This window comes from Ursus americanus, chromosome 35, assembly GCF_024610735.1.
Source record: "Ursus americanus isolate L20-20 chromosome 35, mUrsAme1.1.p, whole genome shotgun sequence".
NCBI classification, from domain to species: domain Eukaryota; kingdom Metazoa; phylum Chordata; class Mammalia; order Carnivora; family Ursidae; genus Ursus; species Ursus americanus.
Genome location: NC_142161.1, coordinates 26678417 through 26695012, shown reverse-complemented (window position 1 = coordinate 26695012; position 16596 = coordinate 26678417). Strand labels below are relative to the sequence as shown.

Here is a 16596-nt window from a genome sequence, read left to right as displayed (position 1 = left end):
TTTATATAGGTTTGATAAGAGTTTGTCCTTCCTTTTACCAAGATACAATTAGGCGAATTCATTGTGCAACTAAAGTCAAATTTGGGGTGTCGTAGTTGAGAATAAGTCTCATTTCAGTAGGATGACAAGCTCATCATTAAGGAACAAAGGTTATATTTTATATGCAGAAGCAGTGTCCGCAAAGCCCTCCTGAGAAACTGGTTTTGTACCTATTTTGTGGCATGTAAGATCCTACCCTATTTGTAGTGACGAAGGTCACATCTGTAGGTTTGAGTAATTTTAAAGAGGAATTTACCTACATTTATAGGTATTCCACAGACACAGTGAGTAGTGGGGTTTTTTTTGTTTCTTTGTTTTGGTTTGGCTTCATAGCTTTGAATTAGAAGCAAATACTAATTTTTAAATCTCTGAGATAACAAATGTTTGAAAATAAAATCCCAAATTTCTTATGAATTCTCCAGGCAGCAGTAATTATTATGGCTTTAGTAATTGCTTCATACTTTGTGGCTCTAGATTTGCTGACTATAAGGAGATTTATATATGTTAATTAACGTTTCTTGCTGTACCCGTAAATAAATCAGGCCAAAATGCAATGAGAGTAGCTTATGTGTGTGTGTATTTGTCATCAATAATTTTAGATGTTCTGATCATGAGAGGGGACTGTAAAAAAAAAATGATAACCAAAATTCGAAGAGACAAAAAGGACAAAATGTCATTTTAGTATCCTCCTGAGTGCTGTCTAGCAGGCACTCCTGGGGGTTATTTTTTTTCTTTGAGGATGTGTATCTTTGATTTGCTATTTACTATTGATAAGGTTTTTTTAACAACTCTATAAAGGTAGATTTTAACTTGTAGAAAACTGATAGCAATACAAATAATTCTTGCCTAATAGCAATGAAAATAATTGCATCTAGTAGAGATTCAAATGTATCTGTCCAGAGAAAAGATATCCCCAAATGTTGGTCTTATCTTACTACCTTGAATTGGCAATCTTACACAATCACTCTCTGAGTCATTCTAAATATTTCACTTATTTCATTTCTCTTACAACCAGTTTTACCATCTAGATGGTTTTCTTATTAGTTAAATAACTTTTTTACAGTTACAAAAATAGTATATTGTCTTGGGTCAACCATTGTTCCTGGTGAAATCAATGTCAGCTCTTTTGAAGGTAATCTGGCCTTTTTATCTGGATGCTGTAAAATTTTTTCTCTTCTTGTTTAGTTTTCAGTTTTGCTGTGGTGTACCTAGTTGAGTTTTTATTTGAAATTATCTTTTGGGGGTTCATAGTACTTCTAGAACTAAGTTGATTTTTTTCATCAGTTTTGGGAAGTTCAGCCATATTTTCTTTCACCTGTCTTCCAGTTCACTAATTTTATTGGTATCAGACAGAATCATTTGGAGTCATTTGGAATTGCTTTGAGTATCTGCTTTTATTGTCTGTTGTTTCTTTTGATTTTAATTACATTGTCTTAATCTCCTCACATGTCTAGTTATTGTATTGTGTGCCAGGCATTGAGTAGGAAAAACAGTAGTTAATATTGTGAGATCTGGAATGATGTTATCTTCCTCTAGAGGAGATAATTGCTTTTGACAAGTGGCTAATGGCACAAATAATCCCAGATTGCCTCACTCCAGTCAAAAATTGAATTGATTATAAGCTGGGCCTGGAAAAGCTGGTATATTTCCAATTCATCTTATCCCCTGAGATGCAGCCTTTATGACTCACTATTCAGAGCTGGACTTATAGGATATCCCTCCCTCACCAACTCATCTTTCAGTTGGACGCTGAACTCCAGTTTTTATTCCCCTTAGTTGTCCTGTAAGTCTATCAAAATTTATGCTCAGCTTCTCAGCCTATCAGCTGCTCCTTAACAGTTAGACAAATGATCCTAAGGGAAAATCAGCCCCAAGCTTGGGACTTACCTTTCTGAGTTTTCTTCTCCTAGGATTCAGTCCTGTAAATGTTTACTGTCTTGCTTACATTTTTTATTTCTTAAAAGACAAGCTTTGTGTATTTTGTCCAGTTTTTCTATTTCTCAGTAGGACAGTGGTTGGAATTATCTAGACTACCGTTTAAATTAAACATGTTTATACAAGTAGTACATGAATACATTTTCGGTATATAGAGAAGTACATAGAATTAAAGTGGAGGGTCTTACCACTCCTAGCCCAAATCATTTCCTCGTCCCAGGGTAACCACTGTTATGTTTGGTGTCCTATTTATGGGCTCTTTCCCTCTCCCCACCACCATAAGAAAAAAACTTTTTTTTTTTTTTTTTTTTTTCCATTTGGAGGGGAGAAAAATCTCTAGAATGTAACTAATTGCAGGCATGTTTAGGTTTTGGTCACTCTAAGTTTAATCATATACCAGGTATGGGCCTTTGCATTTTTTTTTTCTTTTTCAGTTTTTTGTGGGTTTTTTTAAGTTTTATTTATTTGAGAGAGTGCGTGCGCAGGCAGGAGTTGGGCTGAAGGAGGGGAGGGGCAGAGGGACAGAAAATCCCCAGTAGACTCCCCGCTGAGCCAGAGCCAGCCAGCCACAGTGGTCAGTGTCATGACCCTGAGAGCAAGACCTGAGCTGAAATCAAGAGTTGGACGCTTAAGCTGAGCCACCCAGGCGCCCCTTTTCTTTTTCAATTTAATTTAGACCTTGATGATACATAAAAATTCTTTCCATATGATGACTTTATGTAATCTCTCCTATAATTTTAAAAAATCTAAACAATCTTTTTATTTTGTAATAAGTTTAGATTTATAGAAAAGTTGCAAAGATAATACAGAAAGTTCTTGTATGCCCTTCATTTAGTTTCTCTTAACATCTTAACATAATCACAGTCCATGTGTCAAAATCAAGAAATTAACATTGACACATCACTGTTAATTAAACTGCAAATTCTTTTCAGATTTCACCAGTTTTTCAAGTACATGTCCTTTTCTGTTCTGTTATTCAATCCAGGATACCCCATTGCATTTAGGGCCTTTATATTTTGAAGGGTTTGAGCAGTTGGCATGCATACTGCTAGGTTTCAGAGGTCCAGTTACTGATGAGTTGGAAATAGAAAATAAGGATTTTGTACGTGGAAGTATGTGCTTGGGAGTTTTCAGTAGTCACTGTGATATCTAAGAGAGATAGGCTGGTTGATGCTTACAGTAGATCTTGAAGATAGTTCTTTCCTTTCTCTATACCAGGGTTTGATTTCCCAGCCTTCATGTCTGGAATCTCAAATTCATTTAAGAAAGTCAGTTTATTAATTTATAATAAAGTTCTAGTAAGAAAGACTCTGGAGAAAGTAAGATCAGAAAGTAGTTTGTTGAGTATATCAGAGTCAAGCACAATATTTCCCAAAGTATGTTTCTTAGATACCACTTTCCATAGCTAATAGGTGTACCTAGAAATATGGGTTCCATAGCCATTAAAGTTTGAGGACCTTTGAGAATAAAGTAAGGTAAATTTTTGTTAAACTCTAGTACTTATCAGTGCCTTTAATATAATAATGTGATGTGTATATCCCCTAGAGAAGGATTTGTTATTTAGAATTTCCAACTAATTTGATCACAGAATTCTTTTTTTATGAAGGTAGGGGGGACCATTTTACAGAAGAGTTTTGGGAAACCTTGATTTAAGGAAAAAACACTTCCAGGACAGTTTCCCCCCTCTTTTTTATTGAAAAGATTATGTAACAATATTAAAATTTAAAAAGTCTTTTTGGGGCGCCTGGGTGGCACAGCGGTTGGGCGTCTGCCTTCGGCTCAGGGCGTGATCCCGGCGTTATGGGGTCGAGCCCCACATCAGGCTCCTCCGCTGTGAGCCTGCTTCTTCCTCTCCCACTCCGCCTGCTTGGGTTCCCTCTCTCGCTGGCTGTCTCTCTCTCTGTCGAATAAATAAATAAAATCTTTAAAAAATAAAAATAAAAAAAATAAATAAAAAGTCTTTTTAATCTTAACTTTTTAATATTTTTCATTTTCCCATATATTTGCTTTCCACTTTGTAGGATACGGAATTTGTGTCTTACTGTTTTTTACTTAAGATTATAAACATTCTCCTACTTTTTCAAGACGTAGCTTTCATAAATTAACAGCTTTTGAATAGTTCATTATGTTGATATATCATAATTCAGCAATTTCTCTAATTTTTACCTTTAGGTTGTTGCCATTTTTTTCTATTGCTAATAAACTTCAGTGAATATCTTTAAGCACGTAGCTTTTGGTTTTATTGTGTTATTACATTAGTCTACATTACAAGTGTGGAATTACTTGGGTAGAGGGTATAACTATCTTTATTCATTTTTCCATGTAACTATGGCTATCAAAAGACCAATAGCTCTTCACTTAGCTCTGAAATATCTGTTCTCAATTGTTCTGAATAAGCCACAGTATTTGTAGACCTGCCGCAGGCAAGGGCAGCAGTTAATTCAGCTGGTGGTCAGCAAGGTGTTAATTGACTACAGGTTTCCCCTGCTATCCAAAAGTAGAGCCATTCTCATGAAACCTATTATAAGCTGAAACAGTGTAAAGCAAAGAAGCAGTTGCCATCAATTTGTATGGAAAAATTTTTGAGCATTCCCAGACCCAAAAAATAACTTCTGTTAGGCTTTTCTTTTTTTCTTCTTTCTTTTTTTTTAAGACAACTTTTAAAAAAAAAGTTTTACTTATTTATTTGAAAGAGAATGAGAGCATGAGCAGGGAGGAGAGGGAGAAGTAGGCTCCCCGTGAGCAGGGAACCTGATGCAGGGCTTGATCTGAGGACCCTGGGATCATGACCTTTGCCGAAGGCAGATGCTTAACTGACTGAGCCACCCAGGTGCCCCGGGCTTTTCTGATACTTTAGGTCATATCTTACTAATAGGTGCACAAAATAAGTAGAGATAAAGCACAGATGCTCACAGACCGTTCAAAGCTATGATGGCTTGATGCTGAGATGCTGAGCGTAGTTCTGGGGAATCGGCAGTGCCACCTTTCACTGCTTGGGGTATGTGCTGACTCTGTAACAGATCACTGCAAAACACATTGGGTGCTTTTTTTGTGTTTTGCCTTTTTTTCATAAAAGTGAAAATCCTTTTCAGATTTCCTTTGGTTAATGAAAACAGGTACTAATGTAGGTCTTTTGTAAGAAGCAGTTTCGAGAACTGGGGGATAACTATTTTGCTTCCATTAGTGACTTCTGTAGAACCATCAGACAATGAATTTAAAGTTGATGTACATTCCTTCATTATGTTTCAAACTTGGGGTCCTTTATTTGCTCATCTTGTTTCACAGTCTGTGCTGTACAAGTGCAAAGAGCAGTGTTTAGATGCGACTTAAATGTTTTTTGTTTGTAACTTCATTTCTGTAGCCCTGATTAAGTTTTTAAGAGACTACATTTTTTTAAATCACTTTTTAAGAAGTTTCAAGAATGATTTGGGAAAAGCAGTAAATTATATTTTCTATTACAGGGGAACATTGTTCTTACAGATTATGAGTACCTAATTTTGAATATCCTGAGATTTCGAACTGATGAGTCAGATGATGTTAAATTTGCTGTTCGTGAGCGCTATCCAGTTGATCATGCTAGAGCTGCTGAGCCTTTGCTTACCTTGGAAAGGTAACATGTTTTGTTTATAAGCTCATTTCATAATGTCTTAGAAGGTAAAATAGGTCATAGGTCAGAATGTGAACTGTCACATAAGAAAATACTTTGTTTACTTGCATACAATAACTGAATTTGGACTGCTTGAACTACATAAATATGCATATAAGCAATTAAGCCCCATTTGCAAGTAGCAAATGTATGTCTTTTTAATCTAAGTCTGGTGTTCAGATGTTTATGATTTCTTGGTAAAGGGAGGGGACCTACTAGCTATTCTGTGAGAAGACCGATATCTATCTTGGGCAGAGTGCAAATGGAAATGGTTTAGCTAAGAAAAGGGAGTACTGTGGGATAAGGTGCTGATTGTAATTGTACTCTTCTGGCTGAAAGGTTTTGCTGGCTAATAGCTATAGCAGAGGTTCTGAAAGTGTAGCATGCATCACATTCACCGGGAGGGCTTAGTAAAACATAGATTGCTGCCCCTGCTTCCAGTGCCTGATTCAGTGGATCTGGGATAGGCCCCAGGAATTTACATTTCTTTTTCTTTTAAGATTTTATTTATTTATTTGACACAGAGAGAGAGAGAGAGACAGTGAGAGAGGGAACACAAGCAGGGGGAGTGGGAGAGGGCGAGGCAGGCTTCCTGCTGAGTAGGGAGCCTGATGTGGGGCTTGATCCCAGGACCCTGGGAACAGGACCTGAGCTGAAGGCAGACATTTAACGACTGAGCCACCCAGGTGCCCCAGGAATTTACATTTCTAGCAAGTTCTCAGGTTATGTTGATGCTGCTGATCTGGGGACCAGAGTGGCCCACAGCATCATTAAGAGTTCTTATTAAATGCATAATTAGGTAAAGCCATTCCAGGTATTAAGATATATCACCAGGTTTTACAAACATTTACCTGTTACATAAAAACATCACTTTCCTGTCATGTATGAGCACATTGACAATAAACAATATGACTTAGTTGAGAAAGTATTGATTTTTCATAGAAAATTTGGTTTCAGGTCCCAGTCTGCTGCTCAGGAACCTACTATCCTTGGATAAATTACTTTTACAGTCATTTTCTTAACCTGCCAAGTGAACTAACTCCTCTTGTACTTTAGAGTACAGTGATGACCAGGCAGTGCGATGTATATGAAAGTATTGTGAATGTGAATAGTGCTGTAAGGGTTGTTAAATATAAGATAGTAAGAGGTGTGTCAACTTTGTTTTCATAGATTGACTGAAGTAATAGCCAGTGCACCTAAGGGTGAACTACTGAAGAGAGTTCTGAACCCATTACTTCGTGAGTAATCCTAAATAGAGCAGTGACATGTTTGTAAGAAAATAAAGTTTTCAGGACTGTCTTACGAAATTAGAAGGCATTAAAAAGTTACTTCTGCAACTTTCCAACTGTTAGTGTAGCAGACATAGAATTTGTAAGTTTGGGTTTTTTATTAATTTGCTCTGTTAACATGGTGTATTGCATTAACCAGTTTTTGGATATTAAAACAATCTTTCATTCCTGATTTGTGTCCTTTATACTTGGATCGATTCCATTAAATTTCTATAATTTATGCACTGACTTCTATAATTGTATTATAGTCTCAAATTTTTATAAGTACTTGAATTGTTATTTCTATTAGCATTTCAAAATAAGTAAACTAAAAAAATAAAAAAAACTTAAAAAGCAGAACAAGTAAATTGTTATTTTCACTGGCTACTATTATTGAGGAGATATTTATATTGGGATATAAATTTTGGATTATATTTTCAATGTTAAATTTTATAAGAAAATACTAAAAATGTTACCCTCTGCTCTTGTAGCCTATGGACCAGCTCTCATTGAACACTGTCTTATAGAAAATGGATTCTCTGGCAATGTCAAAGTGGATGAAAAATTTGAAAGCAAAGGTATGCCTGCATGCTACAAGATTTGTCCATTTTCATGTATTTCCTTTTTTAAAAACTATGAAAATTAATTCTGGGAAAATAATAAAAGTGAGCAGGTAGCTGTAAACTTAAAAACATTTGACCTACGAATGTTCTATCCATATGGTATTCCTGGCTTCCTACTCTAATGTGGCACTTTTACCTTTTTTTTTTTTTTTTCTCTTTTTAAGATTTTATTTATTTTAGAGAGAAAGCACGGACGGGGGAGGGGCAGTGGGAGAAGTAGGCCCCCCGCTGAGCAGGGAGCCCAATGCAGGGCTCAGTCCCAGGACCCTGGGATCATGACCTGAGCCGAAAGGAGATGTTTAACTGACTGAACCACCGAGGCTTCCCACTTTTATCCTTTTTAAAGATTTTGTTTTTTTGGGACAGAGCGAGAGAGAGCACAAGCCGGGAGCAGGGGGTGCAGAGGCAGAAGCAGACTACCCGCTGAGCAGGGAGCCTGAGGCTTGATCCCAGGACCCCGGGATCATGACCTGAGCTGGAGGTGGATGCTCAATCGACTGAGCCACCCAGGCACCCCTCTAATGTGGCACTTTGTTACCTTTCAACTTTAGAATATTTTCTCTTCCTCGCCCTAAATATTTGAAATGGTTACCAAACTTGATCATCTCTGGTACAGGCTTGAAGGAGTTGAATTATTCACCTTCTGACCAGGAAGTTGGAGTGCTTTTAGAAATAACATTATTCAGGGCGCCTGCGTGGCTCAGTCGTTAAGCGTCTGCCTTCGGCTCAGGGCGTGATCCCGGCGTTCTGGGATTGAGCCCCACGTCAGGCTCTTCTGGGAGCCTGCTTCTTCCTCTCCCACTCCCCCTGCTAGTGTTCCCTCTCTTGCTGGCTGTCTCTCTCTCTGTGTCAAATAAATAAATAAAGTCTTTAAAAAAAAGAAAGAAAGAAAGAAATAACATTATTCATGCATTTTAATTTTGTAAGAACTGTAATGTAGCTATATGATGAATGAGGCTTTTGTAATTACTTAAGGGAACCTAACTAAATTGCCAGATTAGGGTAATAAAAATTAGAGGAAATGTAAGAGAAATGGAAGACTTGGTCTTTGACAAATTTATCTGCAGATGCTCATGGGATCATATATAATTTAAGGTTTAGGGATAGTAATTTTTATGCTGTAAATGTTTTTATGTTTAAAAATGCAAGTTAAATTTTCAGTGAATGATTTAGTATTTAAAATACTAATTCAATGTAGTCCTGATCAAAATGCCAACAGGTGGTATTGTTTTTGCAATTGTAGTGTTTTGTTTCAAATCTGATATTCTCGTGGAATAAAAGCATGTGAGAATATTCAGGAAAACTCTGGAAAATAATAGTAATGATGGAGAATAACCGTTTCATAGATTAAAATACATTAAGAACCTAACTAAGTTTTTGAAGAAATACAAAACAAAGAATTCAGAAACAGGCCCAAAAATATATGGGAATTTAGTATTTGAACAAAATACCTTTAAGATCATGAGGGGAAAAATGATTCAGTAAAAAGGTATTGGAATCACAGGCTGGCCAAAACACATCCTTAATTACATGTGCTGATTACAAACATGAAATAACTATATCTACTTTTCTTGAACATTTTTTATTATTTCACGAGCACTTTTGTTTTCTACGTGGTTGTTTAATAGTTGTTAATTGGCACTTGATTGGCATTCCTTTTTTTCCATTTTTCTTCTGTTAGATATTGAAAAAGTACTTGTTTGTCTGAAGGAAGCTGAAGACTATATGAAAACAACATCCAACTTCAGTGGAAAGGTAGCACCACATAGACTTATTGTATATTGTTGTGGTTTTATTTATTTAGATTTTCAGAATTTACATTAAGGATCAGTACATGTAAGTTTTTCTTGTAATTTGGAAATTCAGTATCTGTAATATGCTTACTCGAGGGTTTTTTGTTTTTTTTTAAATTGCTGTTGGGTTTATAATTTTTCTTCTGTTTCTTTTATAGAAAGTATTGGGTCAAGTCATTATTGGTACACCAGGAAAGTTGAGGGATTGAAAATATATCCTCTTAGGTTGATTTTTATTTTTATTATTTTTTTAAATTTTTATTTATTTATTTATTTTTATTTTTATTTTTGAAAAGATTTTATTTATTTATTCGACAGAGATAGAGACAGCCAGCGAGAGAGGGAACACAAGCAGGGGGAGTGGGAGAGGAAGAAGCAGGCTCATAGCGGAAGAGCCTGATGTGGGGCTCGATCCCATAACGCCGGGATCACGCCCTGAGCCAAAGGCAGATGCTTAACCGCTGTGCCACCCAGGTGCTCCCTCTTAGGTTGATTTTTAGATAGGGAAGCATATTTTAATTTATCGGCACTTTTTAAAAAATTGGTGATTTACATCAATTTTTTATATTTAAAAAAAATTTTTAAATTTCAATTCAATTAGCCAACATATAGAACATCATTAGTTTCAGATGTAGAGTTCAGTAATTCATCAGTTGCGTATAACACCCTGTGCTCATCACGCCCGGTGCCCTTCTTAAAACCTGTCATCCTTATTCCCTGCCTCCCCCGCCGCCGCAACCCTTTTCTTTTCCATAGTTAAGTCTCTCCTGGTTTGTCTCCCTCTCTGATTGCTACCCATTCCATTAAATTTCTCTAATAGATAAACATCCTCTGAATTATCTCATACCTTCTTTTTCTTCCCTGTTCAAAGTATAACTTCATAACAGAAGTTTAGAAAAAGTTCTGATTAATTATACCTCAATTCAGTGCAAATATACCTGCCCAGTTTTTTAAATGAATTAAAATTTCCTACCAACAAATTGAATCTAAGACTTTTTCTGCTGGAAGTAAAGTGCTTTTGGTTATTTTAAGTTGCAAAACATCTAAAAATGGAAAGAAAAAACATAGTGCACATGTATAAGCCCACCAGTTTATTAAATCACTAGTTTTCATTTTCTTCCTTATTTTTTCTTGTCCATATGAAAAGAAGTATTATTTAATAATACTTAGCCTAGAAACATCATTTAAGAATTGATACAATCAATACACAAATGCAGCAGATTATTTAAAACTGGAATGATTTTATAAGTTAAATTAATAAAATGTGTATCAGTCGTGGAAAGTAAATCTTTGTTAACTATGAAGAAAAAGAGTTTTAATATTGGATTTTTGTAGGGGTACATCATTCAGAAAAGAGAAATAAAACCAAGCTTGGAAGTAGATAAACCGACTGAAGACATATTCACGTAAGCATGTAGGCATGAGTCAGTTTGCTTTGGATGTTTATGAATGTTCTTGAATGATGTAATAAATATGTTTTGCAGGTATGAGGAATTTCATCCTTTCTTGTTTTCTCAACATTCACAATGTCCCTATATAGAATTTGAATCATTTGACAAGGTGGGTTTTCCAGTTGTTTTTTTTTTTCACCAGTTAGCACAATATGAGTTATTAAATTAATACCAGCTTGCTTTGATTGATAAATTGAAAATATTTTTGGTTTACAATCACTGTGAATCTGGGCATTAAAGATCCATGCAGTCACAAATAAAAACTATTGAAAATTTTTGTTGCCATTTTATTTCAAGATGAAGGACCAAAGATTTTAACTTAATTTGATTCTGTTTAGCTATATGATACATTTTACTGGGAATCTGTTCAGGTTCTTTGAGTAGTATTCTAAAACAAAATGGACTCTCAAATTCTATGTATGTAAGTCGAAGTAGAGACCATGTTTTTTTTTAAACTAGTTACTATCTTTTTTTTTTTTTTTAACAAGGCTGTGGATGAATTTTATTCCAAGATAGAAGGTCAGAAAATAGATTTAAAAGCTTTACAACAGGTATGGTATTGCTAAAAACATTTATATTAAGCCAACTAGCCTTAATGTGGTTTGCTGTGTAGATGATGCTTTCATAATAGGAATGGGCAGCCTTTCAGAAGCAGTATGGGAATGCCCTGATCCCTTGGTTTCTTGATCCCTTGGGAGGTCTCATTGTTGAAAAGCATTCCCTCATTTGTTCCATCTCTATATCAGATATTTTCCAAAATGGGAAGTACAGTGGGAAGGTGAGGACTGTTATTTATTCCCTAGGATAATTTGTGTTATTACAGCAACCCAAAGCTTCTCAAACTTTGCTGTTAAGGGAATACTGTTCCAAGGAGATTTTTAAGTAGGCCAAAAAATGGGAAATGTCCTTTCTCTACAAATAATCATATTTGTTTATCGTTAAACTGTTTTTTTCTAAATGGACTTTCCAACTCCACAGGAAAGTTTAATATGCTCTGTTTCCCCAGCGTATTTGACCATATTTTTAGAGCATTGAGCAGAAGAGCTTCAGAAATTAGCCACACTCACTCTTGATTCGAAGGGGTTTGATTTTTCAAAAATATTAATAGGTACAGTCTTGAAATATGTGTGCAAAAATTTGAAATTATGTGAATCCCTGTACCCTCCCCCCCATGTAAAAAATTAACAGCACAATTTCAAAGCAGGTGGGTTGAATGAATTCAGTAGTTTGACTGCCACATGGTGGCAGCACAGAAACTAGTAAACAGATATTTCATGGAAACGTTGAATGGCATGTTTTTATGTGCATTGAATATCCATGAGTTATTTTAGTGATCACTGTGCTCTTTTAATAGTCACCGTTCTTTTTTTTTTTTAAGATTTTATTTACCAGAGAGAGAGTGAGAGGGCACAAGCAGGGGGAGGGCAGAGGGAGAGGGAGTAGGAGAAGCAAACTGCCTGCTGAGCAGGGGGCCCAAAGCGGGACTCCCATCACTGGACCCTGGGATCGTGACCTGAGCTGAAAGAAGATACTTAATGGACTGAGCCATCCAGTCGTCCCCTTTTAAAAAAATTTTTTTTTATCTGTAGTCACCTTTCTTACAATTCAGATTTTTAAAATATTACATCCAGCAATCAAACATTCATCAAGTGGTGATGCTATTACTACTGTTAGAAAATTTGCTCCAAATCAGGACGTCTGGGTGGCTCAGTCAGCTAAGCGTCTGCCTTCGGCTCAGGTCATGATCCCAAGGTTCTGGGATCAAGTTCCACATCAGGCTCCTTGCTCAGCAGGGAGCCTGCTTCTCCCTCTGCCCCCCCCCCCCCAAACGTGCTCTCTCTGGCAAATAAAATGAAATAAAAAAAAGAAAAGAAAAAGTTTGCTCCAAAGCAGTAACTTGAAATGTAAATGATGTATGATAAAACACTATAGAGAAGGTAAATTAACTACCCTGAGTCTTTGTGGTGTTACTTTAGGAAAAAGAGTACCCTGTAGAAATGATGGTGAGAAAACTAAAAGCAATAAAATAAAAAGAAACTATTTTGGTGATTTATGTTCTTTAAGAATGTATTTCCCCAAAACTGATAGGAAGACAGTGTCTTGAATTCTGCTTTCTTGAATAATGCAAGGGCATTAGGGGCATATATTAGACACAGTGTAACCTGTAATCAAAATACCTTCCTATATAGGGAATGGGAGGTAGGTAGTCGGGAGAGGTAATTTGAGAGCATGAAACACTTTGGGGTAGGATAGACCTGGGAGGTAGACTATGGGAATCTTAGCAAGGTGACACAATTGAGGGGGCTGAAGTGGAGGTGGGAGAGTGTTTCAGGACGTAAGAGAGAAAAAGTGCAAGAGGCATGAGAAATCTAATTTTTAAAAAAATCTGTTTTGTCTACAAAAGGAAAAACAAGCATTGAAGAAATTAGATAACGTCCGAAAGGATCATGAAAACCGATTAGAAGCTCTTCAGCAGGCTCAGGTATATGTTTAGCTTTTTCAGATTTCAAAAATGGTAACTTTAAATATAAAACCGTGTCTTAACTAAGTGGAATTAAAAACTGAAAAAAATGGTAACTTTAACTGGCATTATAGTAAACATTTTTGTTTATTTCTTAAGGAAATAGACAAACTTAAAGGAGAGCTCATAGAAATGAACCTACAGATAGTTGACAGAGCCATTCAAGTTGTTCGAAGTGCTTTAGCCAACCAGATAGATTGGACAGAAATCGGGTTGATTGTGAAAGAAGCCCAAGCTCAAGGAGACCCTGTTGCAAATGCAATTAAAGAATTAAAGCTACAAACAAATCATGTTACAATGCTACTAAGGTGAGTTTGATTCTTAGCTAAGCAGTTCATGCTTGTTTTTATTTTGCTGTTTCATTTAAAAAATTTTCCTTTTATTTGGAAATTTATTCTCAAAGATACAGGCAAAAACAATTTACATTAAGATAATGCAGCTATTTAATTTCCAAAAAGATTTTATTTAGAGAGCAAGAGTGTGCAAGCGTGTGCCTGAGTGCATGTGGGGGGAAGGAGAGAGCGAGAGTCCGAAGCAGCCTCCACGCTCGGCTCTATCTCCCAACCCTGAGATTACGACCCGAGCCAAAACCAAGAGTTAGATAGACACTTAACCGACTGTGCCACCCAGGTGCCCCCCCCAAAAGCACCTATTTAAATATTGTAAACAGTTTATAATGTCATTGAGGGAAAAAATTGAAAAAGAACTGATGTTATTGACATTAGTGAAATACTATTGAATATTTTTAATAGAAATCCGTACTTGTTATCAGAGGAGGAAGATGACGATGTTGATGGTGACCTCAGTGTTGAAAAAAATGAAACCGAAGCACCAAAAGGAAGAAAGAAAAAGCAAAAGAATAAACAGTTGCAGAAGCCTCAGAAAAATAGGCCATTACTTGTTGATGTTGATCTCAGCTTGTCAGCATATGCCAATGCCAAAAAGTAAGTGTTAAATTTAAGTATGAATTGTAGGTAAAATATTATGTGCAATAAATCAGTTAGGATATTAAGGATAATATATGTACATACGTATGTATGTGCTTTTGGGTGAAAACACTTTTAAACCTCATTTTGTGTATTATACAACTTTATTTTCATAGAGAACGTATAAAACAAAGTTGCATAACGCACAAAACTTGTTCTGTATGATTTGAGAATCTAAAATTAGATAAAACGTAAATAGAAAGCTAAAGAATAAAGATTTTACTTAAAATTAAGAGAAATACATTTTTCTAGATACTATGATCACAAGCGGTATGCTGCTAAGAAAACACAAAAGACTGTTGAAGCTGCTGAAAAGGTACTTAATATTTCTTAGAGTGAATGTGAATTGTTTTTAACTTAATGGCCTTAATTATTTCTAATGTTTAAATGCGGTTTCTAATTCAGAAATATCTTTCAAATTTAATTTTGCTTTAAATATGTGTATTTCCGGTATTTATTTTCTTCCCCAAACCTCCTTCCCAGCCTTCCCTGTCTCAGTAAATAGTGCCTTCTTTTATCCCTTTACTTGGGTTAAAAATGTTGGACTCATCCTAGACCCTTTGCTCGTAAACCATATCCATTCCCTCATCAGCATATCCTTGTAGCTTTTCCTATAGGGTGTAACCCGAATCTGGCCACCACTCATTAGTCTGGGCCCCCATCATCTCTGTTCACATGGACTGTAACAGTAGCCTCTTCCTGGGTCTCCTTCTACCCTTTTCCCCTGCAGTCTGTTCTTCACACAGCAGCCATAGTGATCCTTTTAAATAAAAAAGAAGTTATTTCTCTCTGTTCAAAATCTGGTTGCTTCCCATCTTACTTCATAGGCGCCTGGGTGGCGCGGTCTGTTAAGTGTCGGACTCTTGGTTTTGGCTCAGGTCATGGTATCAGGGTCGTGAGATTGAACTCCGTGTTGGGCTCCGTACTCAGCCTGGAGTCTGCTTGGGTTTCTCTCTCCCTCTCCTTCCGCTCTACCACCCTGCCCCTTCCCCTCTCTCTCAAATTAATAAATTTTAAAAAAACAACAACAAAACCAAAATAGTTCAAAGCCCTTCTCCTGCCCTGTATGGCCCTACATGATGTGTTCCCCTCCCGTCTAATCACCTGGACTCCTCTTGCTACACTCTTTCCAGCTACCCTGGGATCTTAGCTGTTCCTGCAGCAGTGACCCATGCTTCCTTCTCAGGGCGTTTGTGCTTGCTGCTCTTTCTATTAAGAATGTTCTTCCCTCAAAATTTCCATGGTTTGATTCCTCCATGCTTTGGCATGGATACTAAAATGAGACTTTATCAGAGAGCCAGCCCTATCTTAACCACTCTTACTGAAAATAGTGCTACCCTCAATCCCTCCCTCTTTGCTTTATTTTTCTTCTTAAAAAACACCCCTCCCAACATATGTTTATCTGTCTTCCCTCATTCCTCTAGAATGTAGATTGTATGAAAGTAGAATCTTTTTTTTGTTCATTGCTTTGTCCCAGCCCCTAGAATATTGCCTGGAACATGGTAACATTAATATCTGTTAAGTGAGTGGCCTTCATGACTTGGCCCTCTATCTGCCTCTTCAACCTCATTTCTTGACATCTTAACTTGTGATGACTACTTTCTGGTCAAGCTGGCCTTTTCTTTTGCTTACAGTGCTCTTCCTATTTTTGCCTTGATAATTCTATTAACTGTTCAGGCTTCACCCCAAATCCTATTTCCTAAGAAATATCTTCTTTGACCATAGCAGTTATAAATTAGGTTCCCTTGTTATACTCTCACGGCATCCTTAGAAGCACTTAACATACGGTTATTTGAATAATTATGTGTTTCATATTCGTATCTTCTCCTAGACCCCCTGGTGGGGTGGGGGTGAGAACTTTGTCTTGTTCGCTTGTGTGTCTCAGCAGTATCTGATAAACAAATGATACTTTTTGTAATTTGTAGGTCTTGAGCAAATATTTGTATGCAGCAAATCTTTGACTTAAATTTTAATATTTAAGGCAGAAATCTTTTCTTCATTACTTTCGTGTAATGGGTATGGGGAGGTGTGTAGATAGCGTCATTTTGAGACATTTAAAAATGATTTCTTGCTCTATCGTTTACTTGGTGTTATTTTTAATTTATTATTATTATTTATTTATTTATTTTTGCAAGAGAGAGAGAATACATATGCTCCTGAGCACATGGCGGGTGGGGGGAAGAGGGACAGAGAGAGTGGGAGAGAGAATCAAGCAAGCTCCATGCTCAGTGCCGAGCCCGGTGTGGGGCTTGATCTCACCACCCTGAGATCATGACCTAAACCAAAATCAAGAGTCAGATCTTAACCAACTGAGCCACCTAGGCACCCCTTACT

General features: G+C 36.6%; 1 protein-coding gene across 1 annotated transcript in view; it reads left to right on the top strand.

Annotated features, from left to right (window-relative positions):
- Nucleotides 1–16596, top strand: part of NEMF (nuclear export mediator factor) — a 49426-nt gene that overhangs the window by 5555 nt on the left and 27275 nt on the right. Inside the window, exons 5-15 of the mRNA XM_045799086.2 lie at nucleotides 5436–5584; nucleotides 6791–6858; nucleotides 7380–7466; nucleotides 9193–9266; nucleotides 10640–10710; nucleotides 10789–10864; nucleotides 11244–11306; nucleotides 13160–13237; nucleotides 13376–13584; nucleotides 14029–14220; nucleotides 14515–14578. Coding sequence (XP_045655042.1) covers nucleotides 5436–5584; nucleotides 6791–6858; nucleotides 7380–7466; nucleotides 9193–9266; nucleotides 10640–10710; nucleotides 10789–10864; nucleotides 11244–11306; nucleotides 13160–13237; nucleotides 13376–13584; nucleotides 14029–14220; nucleotides 14515–14578 — 1131 coding nt within the window. The remainder of the gene's footprint in view (nucleotides 1–5435; nucleotides 5585–6790; nucleotides 6859–7379; nucleotides 7467–9192; nucleotides 9267–10639; nucleotides 10711–10788; nucleotides 10865–11243; nucleotides 11307–13159; nucleotides 13238–13375; nucleotides 13585–14028; nucleotides 14221–14514; nucleotides 14579–16596) is intronic.